Source organism: Durotheca rogersii, assembly GCF_024521655.1.
Source record: "Durotheca rogersii strain YMJ 92031201 chromosome Unknown GGS23scaffold_6, whole genome shotgun sequence".
In the NCBI taxonomy this organism is placed as follows: domain Eukaryota; kingdom Fungi; phylum Ascomycota; class Sordariomycetes; order Xylariales; family Xylariaceae; genus Durotheca; species Durotheca rogersii.
Genome location: NW_026251237.1, coordinates 1363000 through 1382524, shown reverse-complemented (window position 1 = coordinate 1382524; position 19525 = coordinate 1363000). Strand labels below are relative to the sequence as shown.

General features: G+C 58.5%; 8 protein-coding genes across 8 annotated transcripts; 5 read left to right on the top strand and 3 right to left on the bottom strand.

Annotated features, from left to right (window-relative positions):
* Position 1: 1 nt before the first annotated feature.
* GGS23DRAFT_464157 (hsp70-like protein) lies at positions 2-2857 on the top strand. The gene is made up of 5 exons (XM_051514155.1): positions 2-352; positions 559-736; positions 823-988; positions 1051-2239; positions 2318-2857. The coding sequence occupies exons 1-5, from the start codon at positions 310-312 to the stop codon at positions 2584-2586; spliced, it is 1845 nt and encodes a 614-aa protein (XP_051373514.1). The 5' UTR covers positions 2-309; the 3' UTR covers positions 2587-2857.
* Positions 2858-3452: 595 nt separating this feature from the next.
* Positions 3453-5009, bottom strand: GGS23DRAFT_464146 (malate dehydrogenase). Its single transcript, XM_051514153.1, has 2 exons — positions 4021-5009; positions 3453-3852 (listed from the first exon to the last, which is right to left on the bottom strand). Exons 1-2 carry the CDS (start codon positions 4835-4837, stop codon positions 3533-3535), a joined length of 1137 nt encoding a protein of 378 aa, XP_051373513.1. The 5' UTR covers positions 4838-5009; the 3' UTR covers positions 3453-3532.
* Positions 5010-5065: 56 nt separating this feature from the next.
* On the top strand, positions 5066-6553 carry GGS23DRAFT_561866 (uncharacterized protein). Its single transcript, XM_051515981.1, has one exon. The coding sequence runs from the start codon at positions 5618-5620 to the stop codon at positions 6368-6370; it is 753 nt and encodes a 250-aa protein (XP_051373512.1). The 5' UTR covers positions 5066-5617; the 3' UTR covers positions 6371-6553.
* Positions 6554-6685: 132 nt separating this feature from the next.
* Positions 6686-9192, top strand: GGS23DRAFT_464116 (LMBR1-like membrane protein-domain-containing protein). Its single transcript, XM_051514152.1, has 3 exons — positions 6686-6890; positions 6947-7005; positions 7254-9192. The coding sequence occupies exon 3, from the start codon at positions 7305-7307 to the stop codon at positions 9093-9095; it is 1791 nt and encodes a 596-aa protein (XP_051373511.1). The 5' UTR covers positions 6686-6890; positions 6947-7005; positions 7254-7304; the 3' UTR covers positions 9096-9192.
* Positions 9193-9770: 578 nt separating this feature from the next.
* On the bottom strand, positions 9771-12151 carry GGS23DRAFT_464107 (uncharacterized protein). Its single transcript, XM_051514151.1, has 3 exons — positions 11930-12151; positions 11710-11874; positions 9771-11611 (listed from the first exon to the last, which is right to left on the bottom strand). The coding sequence occupies exons 2-3, from the start codon at positions 11796-11798 to the stop codon at positions 10495-10497; spliced, it is 1206 nt and encodes a 401-aa protein (XP_051373510.1). The 5' UTR covers positions 11799-11874; positions 11930-12151; the 3' UTR covers positions 9771-10494.
* Positions 12152-12376: 225 nt separating this feature from the next.
* GGS23DRAFT_463961 (uncharacterized protein) lies at positions 12377-14168 on the top strand. The gene is made up of 3 exons (XM_051514150.1): positions 12377-12950; positions 13179-13221; positions 13317-14168. Exons 1-3 carry the CDS (start codon positions 12725-12727, stop codon positions 13894-13896), a joined length of 849 nt encoding a protein of 282 aa, XP_051373509.1. The 5' UTR covers positions 12377-12724; the 3' UTR covers positions 13897-14168.
* Positions 13845-15523, bottom strand: GGS23DRAFT_619448 (DNA glycosylase; the record flags this gene model as incomplete). Its single annotated transcript, XM_051521011.1, has 1 exon — positions 13845-15523. One exon carries the CDS (start codon positions 15521-15523, stop codon positions 14441-14443), a length of 1083 nt encoding a protein of 360 aa, XP_051373508.1. The 3' UTR covers positions 13845-14440.
* Positions 15524-17562: 2039 nt separating this feature from the next.
* On the top strand, positions 17563-19171 carry GGS23DRAFT_595493 (nucleotide-diphospho-sugar transferase; the record flags this gene model as incomplete). The annotated part of the gene is made up of 2 exons (XM_051518319.1): positions 17563-19035; positions 19115-19171. 2 exons carry the CDS (start codon positions 17563-17565, stop codon positions 19169-19171), a joined length of 1530 nt encoding a protein of 509 aa, XP_051373507.1.
* Between the last annotated feature and the right edge of the window lie 354 nt (positions 19172-19525).

Here is a 19525-nt window from a genome sequence, read left to right as displayed (position 1 = left end):
CAGGTATGTAATTTATTCCCGGAATTACATTAGTTCCGGTGGCAAGTTCTGGCCTGGACAAGGCACGGCGGGGAAGAGGAAAAATTCATTGGGGGCGCAGAAAAAGGGAAGGAAAAAAAAAAGGGAGGATAGAACAAAAATCGAAATTTTAGTTCCCCTCACCGCCCGCATAAAATTTTGTTAAAAACCCCTCCATAACTCGATTCATCCCACCATCGATCACCATCGACCCCATCGCCCTCTTTGAAGAAATTCTCCCGCGCCCTGACGGTCTTTGCGAACCCGTTCGGCAAATAAAGAACCATCAAAATGGCGGAAGAAGTGTATGATGGTGCCATTGGCATCGATCTGGGTGAGTCCCGACACGCTTCTCCGTCCCCTTCCTGGCATCGCACAGCGTATTGTATTTGTGTGCGACCTGATAGAATCCATATTATTTTTTTTTCCTTATTCCTCTTCTTTCACCCCTCAGCCGGAGTGGGAACCCTTGAGTGGGATATCTTAAGAGCACTTCGCTGACGATGCCGCCCAACCCCCTCCCCCGCGGTGGCTAAACAGGCACAACTTATTCCTGCGTCGCTGTATATGAGGGGAACAATGTCGAGATCATCGCCAACGAGCAGGGCAGCTTCACCACCCCGTCATACGTCTCCTTCAACGAAAAGGAGCGCCTCATTGGTGAGGCCGCCAAGAACCAGGCCGCCATGAACCCGCGGAATACCGTCTTCGATGTCAAGTACGTTGTCGTCTACGCTGTCGACTCGGCGCTCTCCAGATGCGCTCTTCTTGCCGTCACGCTAATCTTAACCCCCCTTACGACAGACGACTGATCGGCCGGCCCTTCAACGACCCCATCGTGAAGAAGGACATCGAGTCGTGGCCCTTCAAGGTTGTCGAGCAGGGCACCAACCCGGTTGTCCAGGTCGAGTACCTGGGCGAGACCAAGACATTCTCGCCCCAGGAGATCTCTGCTATGGTCCTCATTAAGGTAAGCGACACTGCCGGGCCCCCGTCGCACCACGGCCATATTCTAACCATGATGGCCTACAGATGAAGGAAATCGCCGAGACCAAGCTCGGCAAGAAGGTGGAGAAGGCCGTCATCACCGTGCCTGCCTACTTCAACGACAACCAACGCCAGGCCACCAAGGATGCCGGCGCTATTTCCGGTCTCAACGTCCTCCGCATCATCAACGAGCCTACTGCCGCCGCTATCGCCTATGGCCTAGGCGCCAACAAGAGCAACAAGGAGCGCAATGTCCTAATCTACGACCTGGGTGGTGGTACTTTCGATGTCTCCCTCCTCAACATCCAAGGCGGCGTCTTTACCGTCAAGGCTACTGCTGGTGATACCCATCTTGGTGGTCAGGATTTCGATACCAACCTTCTCGATCACTGCAAGAAGGAGTTCCAGCGCAAGACTAAGAAGGACATCTCGGGCGACCCGCGAGCCCTACGACGGCTGCGGACCGCTTGCGAGCGCGCTAAGCGAACCCTGTCTAACGGTGCCCAAACCACTATCGAAATCGATTCGCTCTTCGACGGCGACGACTTCTTCCTCCAGATCACCCGCGCTCGTTTTGAGGACCTCAACGCTAAGGCCTTTAACGGCACCTTGGAGCCTGTTGCCCAGGTGCTCAAGGACGCCGGCGTCGAGAAGAGCGCCGTCGACGAGATCGTGCTTGTCGGCGGCTCTACCCGTATCCCCAAGATCCAGAAGCTCCTCAGCGACTTCTTCGACGGCAAGAAGCTAGAGAAGAGCATCAACCCGGACGAGGCCGTCGCTTATGGCGCTGCTGTCCAGGCAGGTATCCTCTCCGGCAAGGCTACTTCTGCCGATACCTCAGACCTCCTCCTGCTCGACGTCGTGCCCCTGTCGTTGGGTGTCGCTATGGAAGGCAACATCTTCGCCCCCGTCGTCACGCGCGGCCAGACCGTTCCCACAATAAAGAAGCGGACCTTCACCACGGTCGCCGACAACCAGCAGACCGTTCAGTTCCCCGTATACCAGGGTGAGCGTGTTAACTGCGAGGACAACACGTCTCTAGGCGAGTTCACGCTGGCACCCATCCCTCCTATGCGGGCCGGTGAGGCCGTCTTGGAAGTCGTTTTCGAAGTCGATGTCAACGGCATCCTAAAAGTTACTGCCACCGAGAAGACTTCCGGTCGCAGCGCCAACATCACCATTGCCAACTCGGTCGGCAAGCTCTCGTCGACCGAGATCGAGAGCATGATCAACGGTTTGTCTCCTCCTCTCCCCCCATCTCCCCAGCTACTCACGTCGTTATTTCCGATACACGGCTAACTTCGATCTACAGACGCGGAGAAGTTCAAGAACAGCGACGAAGCTTTCAGCAAGCGATTTGAGGCTAAGCAACAACTCGAGTCCTACATTAGCCGTGTCGAGGAGATCATCTCCGACCCGACTCTGTCCCTCAAGCTGAAGCGTGGCCAGCGGGACAAGATTGAGCAGTCGCTTAGCGATGCCATGGGCCAGCTCGAAATTGAAGAGTCTACGGCCGACGACCTGAAGAAGAAGGAACTGGCCCTGAAGAGATTGGTCACCAAGGCTATGTCTTCTCGATAAGTGCATCTCGAGTGCTCAACAGCTCGGAAAATTCAGTCATGGAACATAGACGAACGCGGAGAGGGGAGGGAGGGGGGGGGGGCCTTGTTTTCCCTCCCCCAGAATCTTGCGGGTGGGAACTTTTAACCCTCACTCGCAGGCTTTATTGACAGAGTATCTGGAGGGGAAAGGCAGGAATGAATCCCCTCCATGTGACGCACGATTTATGAGATGCGGGGAAACAGAAGAGATAAGTTTCCCGGGTGGTTCCTATACACCCAGTATACGCGGACTTCCCGTTGTTATCCATCTTCCCCACCCTCTCATGAAAAGGAAAATCAACAATACGTTGATTGGCGGCGCATTTGCATGGTAGACACAAGGGAAAAGTGATCCAAAAAGGACAAACGCTCAATGAATCTGATTTTTATGACATATTCCATCTCTCTCTGGCCGCTATACCTAGGTATGCCGTGAAAGATGGTTCGGCCGGGTCTCTGAGGACGTCGCCGGGAGTGGGTGTGACGGGCGAATTACTACCTAATGAACGAGAAAAAATTGGATGCCCAGGCTGGCGGATAAGCAAGGTGGTCTACAGTTAGGTACATACCTGGGTATACAATGCGCTGCGGCTTCAATCTATCTACCTACGTGCCGGTTCCTAGAGTCCCATAGAACGCACATAATGAAGGCCGTCAAAAGACTTGATCAACTTTTCCTCTTCCTCACGCTAGCCCTGACTGAACTTAAATATTCTCGAAGGGTTGGAGGGGCACTGAGCTTGGGTTTCTACAGGCTTCTAGCCTAGAGGTAGGGATGGCATGCAATATCTGGTTTCTTGTGAGGAGTGCTACGCGGGCTTTAGAGACAGCAGACGTCTCGGCAATATTATCGCCTTGTAGCTACAAAGGCGGGCTCCGGCGCCCCCGGCCCGCGGCTTCTCCCCCGCCCCCCGTCTGATACGCTTTCAGCCGTTGAGGACGAGGAGCGGGCAGCCGACGCGGCGGGCCTCGTCGTTGAGGGCGTCGACCTCGGCGGGGGCGAGGGGGATGCCGGCGCGGGCGCGGGCGTCGCGGGTCAGCTGCTCGATCTCGCCGGGGAAGTAGATGCGGTCGACGCCGGGGGCGCGCTCGGCGCCGACGACGCGCGCGTGCAGCGCCGCCATCCGCGCGCGGAACTCGGCCCCGCTCACGAACAGGTCCGGCTTCAGCGCCACCAGGAAGTGCCCCACGTCCGACGGCCGGCTCGCGTCGTACGGCCCCGTCACGTCGCCCCCGAAGGCGGACCCTGGTGCGCGCGCGAGGCGGGGTTAGCAGCCTCTCTCCCTTCCTCCTCCTCTTCTTCTTCTTCCTCTTGTCTCTCTATCTCGCGTGCATGTTGGAAGCAGGGGGGAATCGACGAGTAGGGGGGTTAAAGGAGAGAAAGAAAAAAAAAGGGAGAAGGGGGGGCTCGCACCCGTCAAGACTCCCGAAAACACGTCCATCATGATGGCGAGGCCGGAGCCCTTGGGGCCGCCCATGGGGAGCATGACGCCGTCGAGCGCGGCAGCCGGGTCGTCGGTGGGGCGGCCGTCGGCGTCGAGGGCCCAGTCGAGGGGGATCTTCTCGCCGCGGCGCTTGGCCTTGTGGATCTTGCCGCGGGCGGCGACGGAGGGGGCCATGTCGAGGACGAAGGGGCGGTCGGCGGCGCCGCCGGGGGCGCCGCAGGCGATGGGCGAGACGCCGAGGAGGCGGGCGCGGCCGCCGTACGGGGGCAGGGCGGGGCTCGAGTTGGTGAAGACGAGGGCCGCGAACCCGGCGTCGACCGCGCGCTGCACCGTCCACGCGCTCATGCCGAAGTGGTTCGAGCGGCGCACGCCAGCCAGCCCGACGCCCAGCTCGCGCGCCATCTCGCACGCCGCGTCGATCCCGGCCGCGGCCGCCACCGCCCCGAACCCGTTGCGCCCGTCGACCAGCGCGACCGCGCCCGCCACCTTGGTCACCTCCGGCGTCGCCGCCGCGTCCAGCACGCCCGCCCGCACCCGCGCCACGTACGACGGCAGCCGGTTCGCCCCGTGGCTGTCGACGCCCCGCAGGTCCGCCGCCACGAGGCACTGCGCGACGAGGTCCGCGCTGGCCGCCGGCGTGCCGTTGCCGCGGAGCACAGCCGCGACGAAGGTGTGCAGCGCTGCGGCGTCGACGTACCGGTACGGCGGCGCCTCGTCGTCTTCGTCTGGGTGCTCCGGAGCCGGGACTGGCGGGTGGGGGGATAAGGGCGTGGGTGTCTCGGCCATATTCTCTCGCTCCAAGTAGGCGGGTACCAGCCAACGTTGTTATCGGTAGAGTGCGTGGTTTGATTATTCGGAGTAACGAAGATGATGCTGCCCATCCCCGCAACCGGATTTAACCTAGGTTGCATGTCCGCTAGGATAAGACCAGTCATACCATCCGACCTCGGCACCGGCCCGGTAGGGTCACATCCGGAACGGGCCGAGGCCGTAGTTGTATGTATGTGTGAGACCTACATAAATACGTTATATGTATGTCTCCATCTTCATATCAGCGTCCACAACTCGACGGCCTCTCTCCTGTGGGGAGACATTCTTAGATCTGGGGAAGTTGGGAGCACTCAAACCATGAAGCCGCGCATACCCTTTGAAGCACTCGAGCTAGTTATTGGCGCATGAGACTGACCTGGGGCAAGCAATGAAGTAGTTGGTGGAGGCATGATGCAATTTATAAACACATAGATGTGTTAAGAGTGCCCCTACCGGCCATTATTGTCCGCGACCTGCTTGGAGATGCATTTAGCCCCGGGGATACCCTCGCTGCACGAATCTTTCCCGGCGGTGGGAAGCAGCCGGGTTGATCCCGTACGGAAACATCGTCGGGAATTACGCGGATGCCTATCCGGTGGTGTGGTCAAATACCTGCGATTTTGGATATAAGCGGGAGAGTCCACCAACATGTAAGTCAAGACAATTCGGATACATCCTGGAGTTTCGTGCAATCAACAAACAGTCAAGCTAAAACATAGCTGTTTATTGAAACGGGCAAATCCAACGAGAGGAATAATGGCCTATCTTGAGCTCTTCGCCCTCACATGGAGTTTGTATCCCCGCCGCGTGCTCATATACCTACACGAAAAGGGACTCCTGCCTTCTCCGCACATCAAGGTCACGCCCGTCACCAACGTATTCGGCACCCGCAAGATGGTGGCCCCCGGCAAGCCACCTGGTACGGTGCCCATCCTGGTCTTGCCGGACGGTAGCTTGATCAAACAGTCCATCGCGATCTTGGAGTACTTTGAAGAACTTTGCGACAATCCGCAGGAAGACTGGCAGAAGGAGATCGCGGCGACCGCAAAGCGCTCGTCCATGATGGGACGTGATGCGCGCGCGAGAGCAACGACCCGGGAGGTGCTCCAGCTGGCAGACGAGGCCACATCGTTCTTCACGTTCGCCTGCCGCACGGGAACCAAGCTAGCTGAAAGGATGGGGCCGACGAATGCTGTCGCGGCTAGAATGACCATGGAATACGTGTGGCAGGCTATGCGACTCCTCGAGGCCTACTACGAGGGCGCCGACGCTCGAGTAGCCGGTTCCGATTCCGACGAGACCGCCACCGCCATCACCATAGCCGATTGCGTGCTCTTCTCGCTCCTGCAGTTCAGCAAGGGGCTATACGGCCGCGATATAGTAGCAGAGATCGAGCTGCCGAACCTGAGGAAGTTCTACGATGCTTTCTCGCAGAGAGAGAGCGCCAAGATTCCCGCGGATTTCTATCCTCGGGAACTTACAGAGGTCGCCCAGGTCTGGCTGGAGTGACGCGTACGTATATTATACGTGTGATGGTTAAAAATGACGAGGACTTGTTCAGATGTGGCTTTTCGCATATCATGTCAATCTGTGTGTGTGTATTATTAAAGATCTCTACTGGCGATCTGAATACGAATACCTCTTGCGTAGTCGGGAGGCTGTTGGCTTTAACTTGTCGACCTACACTTGTGTAGGCATTGGTGGTCGTTTCCACAGCTTGAGAGGCCCTCGCACCTATAGGCGAGCAGTATGGCAAGCAGTCCGTACAACAGCAGACATACCGCCATTGAAAAGCAATACAGTGGTTACCGGCAGGAAATAGTTAGCGGGTGCCATAGCCACGTGGCCAGCGTCGGAGGGAGAGTTGACTTCGTGGCGTCGGTGCAAACCTGTCTCTGAGGTGGCCAACTTAAGATGTTGATGTTGAAGGGGATTCTAGCCACCATATTTTACGACTACTATTTTGAGGCATAAGAGGGGAGAGATGGGGGAAGAGATGAGGAAGGGTGGTGGTGGTGGAAGAAGATAGGTAGGTGTAGTAAGTCGTCTAAAGGTAGGTTATCCCCGGTTACTAATGGGAGCAAGAATGCGGTTAAAACAATATGGTGCATGAACGGCTTTATGCGTCAAAGGGGGATGTTGCTGTAAGTTGTACGTCATTAATACCGGGCTGCTAGAAAAGGGCAGCGACTCTGATGTGAGGGTCATCATCGCATGGTTACTTGCCATCAACAACAACATCCCACATTCCAGTCCAATTCACTTCGACTCGCCCGGCGCGCGGAGTCAAAGGCGAACAACTGACTACGTCAACTTTGGAGTCTCCCCTACCCAATGCGCCCTTCTCATTACCATTTCCGTCTCCATTTCTGCCTGTTCTAACAACAGTTAGCCTAGAAAATAGTGGTTATCCCGTCGCCCCGGTCTTCAATTGCCCAGCACCATGGCTGCTGCAGGCTACGTCCAGATCTCCTTGATATGGGTGGCCTATGCAGTTGCGGTCGCCTTAGCCTTCCTCGCCGCTAGCATTACCACCTTCATCTGGCAGACGCCTCGCGACCGATCCGCCGTCGTTACCATCGTTGCCATCATCAGTCTTACCGCGCTCCTCGCCACTGTCTTCCTGCTCCCTGTCGATATCGCCCTCGTATCCTCCACCACCGATACGGCCCTTGGCGTCAAGAAAGACTGGGCCAGCTCCGATCGTGTCGATGGCATCCTCCTAACCCTCAAGATCGTTTACTATACCCTCTACAGTCTCGACGCCCTGCTCTGCCTGCTCGTCATCCCCTTTGCCTACTTCTGGTATGAGGAGTATGACGAGGTCGAGGAGCAGGAGGGTAGCCAGACAGTGGCCAGCAGAATCTGGGGCGCTCTCAGGTACACTACCGCATTCATACTGCTCATCGTCATCATATTCCTCGTCGGCTTCTTTGTGCCCGCTGCCGGTGACCGCGAGGGCAAGCACTTCGACCTCGACTTCTTCAAGCGACTGCTCAATGAGAACAACGGCGAGAAAGCGCTTACCTTTGGCTTGGGCTTGTTGATCACGCTAGGGACGCTCCTCTACGTTATTTACACCGGAGCTGGTCTCGCCCTTTTCCCTATCTCGTTCATCAAGTCCGCCCCTTCCGTGTCGGCGCCGCAATTATACGAAAACACCGCGTCGCAACTGGAACAGAATCGGGAACGCCAGAGACAGTTAGAGCTACGCAATGCGGGTCGGTCGGATGGAATGCCCGCCAAGGATAGGCGCGAATTGGATGCGCTCGCCCGTGAAGAACGGACTCTAGTGCGACAGCACAGGCTCGCTGGCGAAGCCCAAGGCGAGGGCAAGAGCGCGATCGTGAGAGCGTGGTCGAAGATTTGCGCCGTGTTTCGGCCGCTCAAGCTCATCGGGGGTCTCCTTGTCGTTCTGCTTGCATTGCTCATCTGGGTCTCCATGCTCATCACGGGAATCGACAAGGCCGTCAACTCCGTCTGCAAGGAGCATTGCGGCTACATCCTCGCCCACATCAACGTCTTCCAGCCGATCAACTGGATCTTCGTCCAGACCGCGCGGGTGTTCCCGGTCGACTACGTGCTCATGGCGCTTCTGATCCTGCTCTTCTTCAGCAGCTCGATCTCGGGCGTGGCCGCGATCGGTATCCGCTTCCTGTGGGTGCGCATCTTCCAGATTCGGAAGGGCCGGACATCACCGCAGGCGTTGCTCATCGCGACCGTCATGCTCGCGCTCATGACCCTCGCCATCAACTACGCCGTGGCCATGATGGTGGCCCCACAGTACGCCACCTACGGGACGCAGACCTTCTGCGACCTACCGCCGCAGCACCCGTTCGCGCGACCCGACTGTAGCGGCGCCTCCGAGGCCGTCAAGCCATGCTCCGAGTGGGCAGACAACAACGCGTCGCGGTGGCACCACAACCCGCAGCAGACGTGCACACCGACCGTCATGTCGACGTTCCTGAATCGCGTGACGCTTAACTGGCCCGTGTTCGGCGCCATCGACTTCTGGGCTCAGTTCGCCTTCCTCGCCGTCTTCCTCGTCGTCTTCCTGACGGCGCTCTTCCGCACGCCGCGCGTCACCACCGGCGGTGAGGACGCCGACGAGGACGCCGAGGCTGACGAGGAGGAGGGCCTGCTTGCGAGCACGGGCCGGCGCTTCGGTGCCACCTGGCAGGACATCACCGGCAGGGCTCCGAAGCCTAGCGGCACGGACGCGAGGGCTGTGTAGAGGGCGGTCCCTCTCTCGCCGCCTACGTAAGGCGTTGTATTTAATAACACAACAGCGATATTTTTCCGCTTACGGTACTCTACTGGTATTATGGACTCGGTAGGAGTACGGATCTGTGGCTGACTGAAGAAACGTGGGTTTGCGGTATATTCGGGAAAAGAGCGGGAACATAAGGGGGAAAAGGAATCGAAAAATGGAGACAAAAGAAGAAGGTGGTCATTCAACACGGGACAACTCTGAAGCAAGAGCTAACCACGCCTGCTCCCGGCCGCGGAAGTTTCCTACGGGCTTCGGGGATATTCGAGGGCCTTTTTGGCACGGCGCGGGTGTCGACTCGTGTATCTGTCTCGATGGTGGGAACGGCGACACAGAGACAGAAGAGGCGCGCTTAAAGGGGCGAGTGAGGTCGGGGAAGTAGGGACCTGGAGCAGAGCACACACACTCGTACAAAGGAAATCCTACGCGCGTGCGGAGTATATAAGGGTACTATATTTCACTTGGTTTGGCTGGAGTAGGTAAAATCAGGGAGGGAGGGGGGACAATTGTAGCTAACGGGACAGGCCGGACAGGCAAGGTAGATGGACACCGCCGTCAACAAATGACATTGGGTACGGAGACGTAAGAGCGGCTCTCTGTTGTGTTCGCACACGTATGTGATTCTATGCCTATGCTGTCCGGGTGCGTTCGCGCGTACGGTGGACTACAACTGGGGCCAGCTTCCCACATCCACTAGACCCTACTCTTGTCCTCGCCTGCTAGTCTCTAGCGCGAACCACATGCCATACACCACGTAGGTAATAGGCAGGTGGTCGGCGGCGGTATGCAGGAGACGGGGCCCGCGGTGAAAAAAGAACTCCCGCCTCTTAATATCCCCCCCGTCCCCAACCCTCTTCGGTTTTCTGCTCGGCGGCCGCACGAGACCCGACGCAAGTCCTACTGGAGGAAGACCGCGAGAGGGACCGCCGTACGAGAGCGTAGTAGGTAATTGTAATCCGTAGTCCTGCCTCGCCAGCTCAGCGCGCGGACGCCAAGAGACTTGTCCCTACTACGTGCCCCTCGCGCGAGGCGCATGGTCGTCTCGAGGACTGGCACCGGAGCGTGGCATCCCGATGCTCAGCCCCGCGAGCAAGCTCAGGGGTGGTAGTAGTGGTGGTGGCGGAGCATGTCAAGTATGGTAGATCGAATTTTTTTTTTCAAATACCGCGCACCGGCACCCCGGTAAGCCGAACAGGCAACGGTGTGGTCCGCGACAGGGGTTGGTTTCTAGCGCAGAATCCCGCCCTTCCACCTGTCTCCAAATCCTTACTGCGGCACACCAGCAGCCAATTGCCCCAACCACCCGCGCATTCTCTCCGAAGGGGTATGATGAGGGGGGGGGAGCCAGGGGGGGGAGCAGGTCCTAGCGCCCCTTGACAAATCTTTCCCAGCGATGCCCCCGGTCGTCGTACCCGGCGGCGGGGCCGACGTGCATCTCGCGCCAGCACCTGGCGCAGTAGACGTCGTCGCCGTCGTCGCAGCCGAGGCAGCGGACGGCGCCGTCCTCGAGGCACACGACGCACCACGTCTTCTGGTCCTCGTCGGTGTAGCCGGCGCGCCTGACGAGCCCGGGGGCGGGGCGGTCGGCCGGCACGAAGGTGGGCGCCGCGGGCAGCCCGAGCACGTCGACGTCCGAGGTGGGCGCCGAGGGCAGCGTCGGGCTCGCTGGCGCGCTGACTCTGAGGGCCACCATGCGCGACGTGATGGAGGCCGCGAAGTCGGCGTCCTCCTGAGAGGAGCCGGCCAGGTCTGGCTGGTCCTGGAGTTCCAGGGGTACGGTGGGTAGGCCGAAGGGGTCCTCTGCGCTACGTGCCACTGCGGGTTTGGTTGTGCTACTTGAGCCATGTAGTTTGTGGTCGTGACTCGCTGCGGGTGCTCCAGGGTCAGGTGGGGACACGGGCCTGTGAGCCTTGTCCCAGTCAGCCTCGTCGACAGCCTGCGCGAGTATGATGTCAGCTTCGCGAATCATCCTTTCGCCCTCAGAATCGTCATCGCTATCTTGCTCCGAGTCGTTGCGACCGGCATTAGCGCTTTTAGGACTGCCGCTGTGATCTAAGCCGTGGTCAGCTTGGGAAGCCTTCCCGAGCTCTTCCAGAAGCAGAGTGACTCTTCGGTGCTCCTCTTCTTCGGCTACTACTTCGTCCAGCCACTGCTGATCGGATTCGAGATCCGCCAGGAGCTCTTCAAGGGTCTGGTCATCCGTGATCAGCAGGTTATCGGCACTGTCGATGCCCTCTTCTACGGCGGAGGCCGTCTGTGCGCCTCTGTCCGGCCCCGAATCTTCGACGCTGGGACGTAGCTGTGTGGTTTGGCTGGGAGTTGGTTGGCTAGTAGCGTTGCTATCTCGGCGGGATGCCCCTGAGCTGGAGGCGGAGGGGACTTTGCCATGGGACTGGTTCCGAAGACTTTTGAGTCTTTCGCTAAGGGCGTCCTCTCTCGACGGAGGCTTAGCAGGCTCTGTAGTAGATGCAACGGCTGATCTGGTACCGCTTAGTGGACTTATAGATTCTCGCCAGCAAGGCGAACCGGACCAAGTAACTAGGCGAGATGCACCGAAGAGGCCGAGAGGTTACCTTACTTCAATGAAGGATCGAGACGGACGGTGGTGGGTTTGAGGGCGTTGAGCCTCTCGAGCAAGGTCCTATCGGCCCCAGTACCGCTCGCCATAGCGGTGAGCCTTGCGGGGTGGTGGGGAAAACTAGGTTAAAGGAGACGAGACGATGGGATAGGTGTATCGGCGCATGTACGTGTATAGTTAGCAACGAAGGGTGGTAAGCTAGCAGAGCATAGCAACGTATCGTGGGGTTGGGCGAGGATAATCCATCTCAAGGGCGCATGTGTAATTGCTCCGTAGACAAACATGTGTGTAGTAAAGTCGGCAATGAGACTGGGATAGGAGGTGGGTAGGTGGGTGGCGAGACAGCTACCTAGGTCATGCTGCGGTTGCATACCTTAGATACATAACCCGGTTATGTACCTACCTACCATAAGGGGATTAGTAGTGGTACTCATAGTCAGGGTTGCAAAAAAAAGTTTTTAAGTTAAGTTTTAACGAAACTTAACTTAACTTAACTTAAGTTTTTAAAAATGAAAACTTAACTTAAAAAGTTTTTGAAAAGAGAAACTTAACTTAAAAATTTTTTCAAAAACTCAACTTAACTTAACTTAACTTAAACTTAACTTAAAAAAAACTTAAAAAAACTTAACTCAACTTAAAAACTTAAACTTTTTTTTTCAACCCTGCTCATAGTAGTACCTGTAAGGGGTAGTAGGTAATTGACGCACGTGTGCCTGTTGAGGCTATCCCGTGACCTCCCGTTGGCGTAGGTACTTACATATGTGAGGTGTGGGTACCTAAGGTACCTACATCTAAGCAGCCGGTCCTCTCGCCCATTCCTTTAATATATCCCACTTTCTCACACTCTACAACTCGCTTATTCTGTCTTCTCCGTACGATTTTCCATCGCCCAATATCTACCGTCGTGGTCGAGACCTCATATACCTATATCGCATACGTCCGTACCGGATTCGACCGACTTCCCGCTCTCGACTATACTTGACCCAGAACGCTACGTGCGCCTGGATATATCTAGATGAAGTTTTGCCGTTTAGTCTGTGGCCTCGCCGCCGTTAACTTCAGTGTTAGCGCTGTCATTCCCGATTCCGATACCAGCGCCAATGCCGACCATGTCGCCTTACATCCCCGGCCAGAGTCGGAAGTGCTCGAGAGATCCGCGGCGACTTGGGAGGACTTGGTGAAACGGAAAGGCGGCGGCAGCAGCGGCGGCAGAGGCGGAAGCAATAGCGGTGGTACCTCAGGTTCGTCGCAGGTTTCCAAAGGTGCTCCCAAGGGTTCCAACGGCGCCTCCAAAGGTTCCAATGGTGCCCCCACAGGCTCCAAAGGTTCCACTGGTGCCTCCACAGGCTCCAAGGGTTCCAATGCTGCCTCCACAGGCTCCAAAGGTTCTTCTTCAGGCCCCACAGGTAGCCCGGGCCACCGATCCCCGTATCGCATCCCATAGTGTCTGGCGACTGACGGCTTTGTAGGCGGCTCCTCCGGTAGTTCCAGTCCTTCCGGGAGCGGTCGAGGGTACGTTTCCCGCGTCGCGTTTTTTTTTTTTTTTCATCGCGCGATGCTATTCACCATCCGCGCCGGTTCTCTGTTACTGACCTCTCTGCGTGTAGCTCACCCTCTTCCAACGCCGGCGGCTTGACGACGACCGGCAGCGGCGTCCGCCCGAGCTACGGCGGCGGGGCTTTTTACGGCGGTGGCGCCCAGCAGCCCTACCGCTCCGGCCTCAGCTCGCCGTCGGGAATTGCGCCGTTCGTTATCGCAGGCGCCGGTCTCGCGACCATCGGCTTCGTCGGTGCGGCCTACGCACACGGCGCCTACGTGTACCCGTATACGAACCGGTATTACTACCACAACGCGACGACAAACCAGAACGAGACGAAGCCGGTCAGCTGCGTGTGCGAGAGGTACGAAGTATGCGGCTGCGATGACAATGGCAATCAGACCTACTTCAACTCCGTCATCGGCGACGGCTCCTACGAAAACCTCAACAAATCTCTCGTCACCGTTGCCGAGAACGAGACCACCCACGAGCCCACCATCTATATCCGCGGCACCCTAGCCAACGGCACCACCGCCCCTGGCGGCACCGATGACCCCAACGCCGCCGGTGCCAATTGGCAGGCCCTGGCGAGAGCTGCGGGCTGGTGGCCTCTCGCCACCACCGCATTAGCGATCGTGTGTCTATCGTAACCTGGAAGGATGGCCCTTACTGTGGCCGGATAACGAGAGGCTCTCTTTTTAGAGTCTCGCGCTTCTCCTAGTACATATTGATAACCCCTTTTCCCCCTCGCACATAATTGCACGTACCCGCACGCACATGCGCTTTCAGGATGCAGACCTAGCGGCGGCAACGCCTTGAGTGTTTGTTATGTTATGATTTATTGATTTTACCCATCGATATCCCGATGGTGGTATGTTTTGGCGGCTTCACGGTGTTGTTTGAAAGATGGATTGCTACGTGGAACAGCTGGAGGAGGACGGACGGGTCGGATCATCGGGAAGGGGACTCCGGCATCCTAGTGAGACGATACACCAAAAGGGATGAAATGGGGTAGTTCTGTAGAACAAAAAGCGGAAGAGGTGGACTTCAAGGACCTTCTCTGAGCGCTATCTTTGGTATCAAGACTCGAGCGCGTTATATATCAACAGTAAATAACTAATACAAATTACGCAACCTTCCCGGTGCGTCGTTCAAACCAGTAGGTGCACACGGCCCTAACTCCGGCGTGATACATCACATTATCTCCTCGTTCGACGTCGACCCCGCGGTATCTGCAGTAGCGCCGGCCCCGGTCCCGGCCGCAGCCTCCCTCTCCTTCCGCCTCTTCACGCACCAGTCACCTAGGATCTTCCATATCTGCTCCTTCTCCGCGGGCCGCAGCGAGGCAGCGAGACCGCTCGTGCTCGTGGCGACGAAGATCCGAGACCCGGGCCAGGGGGTCTCGCCGTCGTCCGGGACATCCCCCTCTCCTTCTTCTCCCGCCGCGGCGTCGTCCTCCGGCAGCTCGCCGGGGAGCACGGCGCCGAGGCCGGGCTCGTCGTCCTGCCAGCCGTAGTGGAACTCGGTGAAGCGCTTGGGCAGCCTCGGCGCGGCGCCGGGCGCGAGGCGGCGGCGTCGGCGGGCATCGCGGACGCGGGCGACGCTCTCCCAGATGCCCTTGCCGACGAGGCAGACGACCTCGGGGCGCCAGCGGCGGCACTTGCGCTCGAGGGCGGCGACGCCGGCGTCGAGCTCGGCGGGGCTGAGCTCGGCGCCGCGGCGGGTGGGGCGGGCGACGAGGTTGGTGTGGCCGACGGCGTAGCGGCGCGGCAGGTCGCGGTCGTCGGCGGGGGCGCAGCGCGTCGGCGTCACGCCCGACGCGTGCAGCAGCCGCCAGTACAGGTTCGACGGGTGCGCGTACGCGTGCCCCGTCCGCGCCGTCTCCACCCCCGGGTTCAGCCCCACCGTCAGCACCAGCAGCCCCGGCGCCAGCGCGTCCGGCAGCGGCGCCAGGTGCGCGTACGTCGCCGGCGGCGCGTACCCCGTCGGCTCGCGGCGCCGCTTCTTCTTCCGCGGCGACGGCGACGGCGACCGCGGCGCGCGAGCCCGGCCCGAGCCCGCATCCGAGGAGAGGCTGCGCTTGCCCGGCGAGACCACCGCCGTCCGAGGCGCGGCTAGCCTCGGGCTGCGCCGCGGCCCGCCCGCAGATGGGGAGCCGTGATCTGCGCCGGCGAACATGAAGTTCTGCAGCTGAAGGCGGCCCGCGAAGGTGGGTTCCTGGCGGGGGTTTCCCGGGTCTAGCGTTGTAGCCGATGCGTCATCCTCGTTCGCCTCCATGGCGCTCGGTGGCGGCCTCTTGTCGGGTGGTTGGATGAGCTCGCCTGCTCCTCGATGAGTAATGGACGAATGGGGCCGCGCTTCCTTTGCGGCTGCGAGACGGGCAAGAAGGGCTTAGGTAAGAATGACGAGTAGAAATTGGAGGGAGGCGATGAGAGGGCAATGAGGTTCAAAAGCATGCAGCAACACTGTGTTTCTAGACAATGACGGCGGACGCATGCTGTCATCCGTATTTATTAGGTACCAGCTAGGTACGTATAGATAGGGGCAAGACAGAAACCCCGGACAGATAAACCAGCACAGATGCTTATGAGTAATGCAATTACAGGGTTAGCAGCTGACGGGCGTTCCCGGCTGAAGGCAGAAACGGACGGACCCTTCTCAGCTACGATTGCTTACCTATGTAGGTACCTCTAGGTAGCGTGCCTACCTACATAAGGTACCCCCCAAAGCAGATCCCAGGCAAACGATTCATGAGAAGGCCAGATCTCGAACGTCGTCCGTGTGTCGCGCCGTGTGCCATCGCCGGCGCCTCCTTGCGTCCTGCCACCACTTCGCGTCGGGAAGGTGACGCCAGGCTGAAACGCGATGCGAGTGATTGATCGTCTCGTGTTGGCGCGAAGAGACCCGACATAGGGTATCACGGGGAGCGCGTACAGGCGGGTAGATAGATATTTATTCGATTTAGGTATTGATCCCACATCTGCAGGTCGGGTGCAGCGCGCAACTCGTCACGTCGTACATATACACAGAGAGGGAACCGTCTGCCCTACCCTGGCCTCAATTCACATACCTATTTGTACGTATCCGGACGAGTCGATGCCAGCGTGGTCGGGACGCCTTCCAGTGTCCGCCCGCCAATGCCGTCGAGGGGCTGGCTACTGAGAACACGGCCACAGCTACCTAACACATATATAGGTAGGTATACTGCCAATATGCTGCAATATGTATGTGTAGTACCATTGTAATGCGTATGGAGGGTGAGCTCAGCGCCCTAACGAATAGGAGGTGGCTGCGTCGCCGCATGGGTTCTTTGAGGCGGTGAGATGGTATGTGAGGTTGCTTGTGCTCTCCCTACCCAGGTACCTACTCACTACCACTACCGAGAGGTATGGGCGTAACCCCGCAGCGCTTTCGCACAAGATACGCCTCCCTATAGGAGGTACCTATCTACTGCGTTGACACCGTTAAAGAGTCCTCCGAATTGCCTTCTGTCAGCTTTCCTGGCATGGCCTCGCCATCGACCAACCCTTGTCCCTGTATACACGCTCCCCTACAAGTCAGGTTCCGTCCTGCCAATCGCTAAGCAAGCACGTCTTCAGCATCCGCTGCCTTTCTGCTCCCTCGACGGGTACGACGATTGCTTCTCTTTACGACACCACACGTCTACGGGTAGCTCGCATGTACCTCCACGTCGGTGCGTGGTGAGGGTTGAGGGTTACATCGACGCCGGATGCTCGTATTGGGTACCTCTACTAATAGGTAGGTGGGCCCAAATCCCCCGCCGTCGCCTCCGCCATGCCGCTACGGTACGCCATGGCGAGTGGTTACCACTCCCAACTCCAGCGTCCGCTCCACATCTTTATAGGTACTGGCTACGCAATACGCACCCGTAGACGCCAGAGAGGCTAGGGATCTGAGGTACCTACTAAATACCTACCTACCTACCTCCTACCTGTACCGCTTACCTAGGAGGTAGGTACCTACCTAAGACAACCCACTAACCTCCTCATATCTGTATTTTCCCTTGTCGCTTCTCTATCCTGCCCTCTCGTCCTATCACGTCCTGTCACGGCCTCTCCTCTCCTTTCTTTGCTCCTACACAAGTCATGCATGACCCAACCAGGCCAGCGGCTACATAAAAGCTCTCGATCACCTCTGGGAACTCTCCATTGGACCCTCCCCTCTTCTTTCTTCCCAACCCTCTCTTCCTGAAGCCCAAGGTCGCTACCTACCTAGCTAGTTGCCTCTCCCTCTCCCTCTCTACCCCCCGCCCAAATACCTCCTAGCTGGCCTTCGACCGACAAGTGCTGCCAACCATGCCGGAATTCACCCCCGCCGAGGTTCAGAGCCTGAAGGCTAGCTATGACGAGGCTGGCCAGGGTCACGTCTTCACCTACTTCGACTCCCTCGCCCTACCCGAGCAGAAGGCCTTCTTCGAGCAGCTGCAGAAGATCGACCCCGCCCGGGTCAACAAGCTCCGCGAGCTAGCTCTGAACCCTCCCAAGGAAGATGGCGAGGCCGTCCTCGAACCCCTCCCCGACTCCGCCAATGCCAGCATACTCGATTCGAAACCTGAGGACATTCAGAGGTGGTACGATCTTGGCCTGGAGCTCATCGGGAAGGGCGAGGTCGCCGTGGTTCTACTGGCCGGCGGTCAAGGCACCCGCTTGGGAAGTAAGGCTCCCAAGGGCTGCTTCGACATCCAACTCCCCTCCCACAAGTCCCTCTTCCAGATCCAGGCCGAGCGGATCATCAAAGTCCAGAAGCTCGCCGCCGAGCGAGCTGCCGATCCTGCGAAGGCCGTCATCCCTTGGTTCATTATGACCAGCGGCCCGACCCGCGGACCGACCGAGAAATTCTTCAAGAAGGAGAGGCTGGACGAGCTGACGGACGAGGAGAATGACAACCGCGCCAAGGGAGAGCCTTACTTCGGCTTGGACCCCGCGAACGTGACCATCTTCGAGCAGGGCGTGCTTCCTTGCATCACGAACGACGGCAAGTTCATGCTCGCGAGTAAGGACAAGGTCGCCGTAGCCCCCGACGGCAACGGCGGCTTGTACAAGGCGCTGCAAGACGAGGGCGTCCTGGACAAGATGCGCGCGAGCATCAAGCACGTCCACGCCTACTGCGTGGACAACTCGCTGGCCAAGGTTGCCGACCCCGTCTTCATCGGCTTCGCGGCCGAGAAGAAGGTCAAGATCGCCACCGAGGTGGTGCGGAAGCGCGACGCCCAGGAGTCGGTTGGGCTCATCCTGCAGAAGAACGGCCGGCCCGACGTGGTCGAGTACTCCGAGATCGACGAGGCCACCCGCCAGGCGCTGGACCCGAAGCAGCCCACGATCCTCAAGTTCCGCGCCGCCAACATCGTCAACCACTACTACTCGTTCGCGTACCTCGACAGCATGGGGGACGCGGTGAACCGGCTGCCGCCGCACATCGCGCGCAAGAAGATCCCATACTTCGACGTCGACACGGGCGCGGCCGTCGCCGACGTCAAGGCCCCGAACGGCATCAAGCTCGAGCAGTTTGTCTTCGACAACTTTAAGTGGCTCGACCTGCCCGAGTTTGCCTGCTTCGAGGTGAGGCGCGAGGAGGAGTTCTCACCGCTCAAGAACGCGGACCCGGCCCGCGCCGCCGACGGCTCCTTCGCGAAGCCGCCCGAGGACAGTCCGACGACCAGCCGCAAGCACATCAAGGAGCAGGGCAGGCGGTGGGCCGAGGCCGCCGGCGCGACCGTCGACAACGGTGACGCCGACGGAGGCCTCGAGGTTTCGCCGCTCACGAGCTACGTAAGTTCTCTCCTGAACCCCCAGCCGTCGGAACCTTTTTTTTCTCCTCGAGTCGTCTCTTTCTAACTCAGGTATGCAGGGCGGCGAGGGACTAGAGAGCTTCAAGGGACAGGTAATTAGCCAGCTTACGATTTGAAATGCGACGACATGAGCTATGAATGAAGAGGCACGGATTAGAAAAAGATAACGCTGGCCACACATTTTTTCTTCTCTTTTGGAATAACAGTAGAGGGGGACTGGCCCGCAACGGACCCCGCAGGTTCGCTGCTCGTAGACGGTCCAGGTAGGACTAGCTGTAGACCCGAGAGTTTTCAAGCCGATCTATGCGGCGCGGACGGCGGTGCGTCTGTCGCATCGTACGCAGTCATCGGACGGCCTTGCGGACGGAGACCCTCGGGCGGCTCGTGGTTGGTGTCTCGGAAGGGTCCAACTGATAGAGCTATGCCATGTCTATATATACCTACATATATATGTACACTGTATAGGACAT

Excerpts from the sequence above, each read along its gene's own strand:
- GGS23DRAFT_464157 (XM_051514155.1), top strand. The coding sequence starts at position 310 with ATGGCGGAAGAAGTGTATGATGGTGCCATTGGCATCGATCTGG. Across the intron at positions 989-1,050 it reads CTGCTATGGTCCTCATTAAG|ATGAAGGAAATCGCCGAGAC; the intron begins GTAAGCGACACT and ends GATGGCCTACAG. Across the intron at positions 2,240-2,317 it reads GATCGAGAGCATGATCAACG|ACGCGGAGAAGTTCAAGAAC; the intron begins GTTTGTCTCCTC and ends TTCGATCTACAG.
- GGS23DRAFT_464146 (XM_051514153.1), bottom strand. The coding sequence starts at position 4,837 with ATGGCCGAGACACCCACGCCCTTATCCCCCCACCCGCCAGTCCCGGCT. Across the intron at positions 3,853-4,020 it reads GTTTTCGGGAGTCTTGACGG|GGTCCGCCTTCGGGGGCGAC; the intron begins GTGCGAGCCCCC and ends CGCGCGCACCAG.
- GGS23DRAFT_561866 (XM_051515981.1), top strand. The coding sequence starts at position 5,618 with ATGGCCTATCTTGAGCTCTTCGCCCTCACATGGAGTTTGTATCCCCGC.
- GGS23DRAFT_464116 (XM_051514152.1), top strand. The coding sequence starts at position 7,305 with ATGGCTGCTGCAGGCTACGTCCAGATCTCCTTGATATGGGTGGCCTAT.
- GGS23DRAFT_464107 (XM_051514151.1), bottom strand. The coding sequence starts at position 11,798 with ATGGCGAGCGGTACTGGGGCCGATAGGACCTTGCTCGAGAGGCTCAAC. Across the intron at positions 11,612-11,709 it reads CGTCTCGATCCTTCATTGAA|ATCAGCCGTTGCATCTACTA; the intron begins GTAAGGTAACCT and ends AAGCGGTACCAG.
- GGS23DRAFT_463961 (XM_051514150.1), top strand. The coding sequence starts at position 12,725 with ATGAAGTTTTGCCGTTTAGTCTGTGGCCTCGCCGCCGTTAACTTCAGT. Across the intron at positions 12,951-13,178 it reads CAATAGCGGTGGTACCTCAG|GCGGCTCCTCCGGTAGTTCC; the intron begins GTTCGTCGCAGG and ends ACGGCTTTGTAG. Across the intron at positions 13,222-13,316 it reads CCTTCCGGGAGCGGTCGAGG|CTCACCCTCTTCCAACGCCG; the intron begins GTACGTTTCCCG and ends CTCTGCGTGTAG.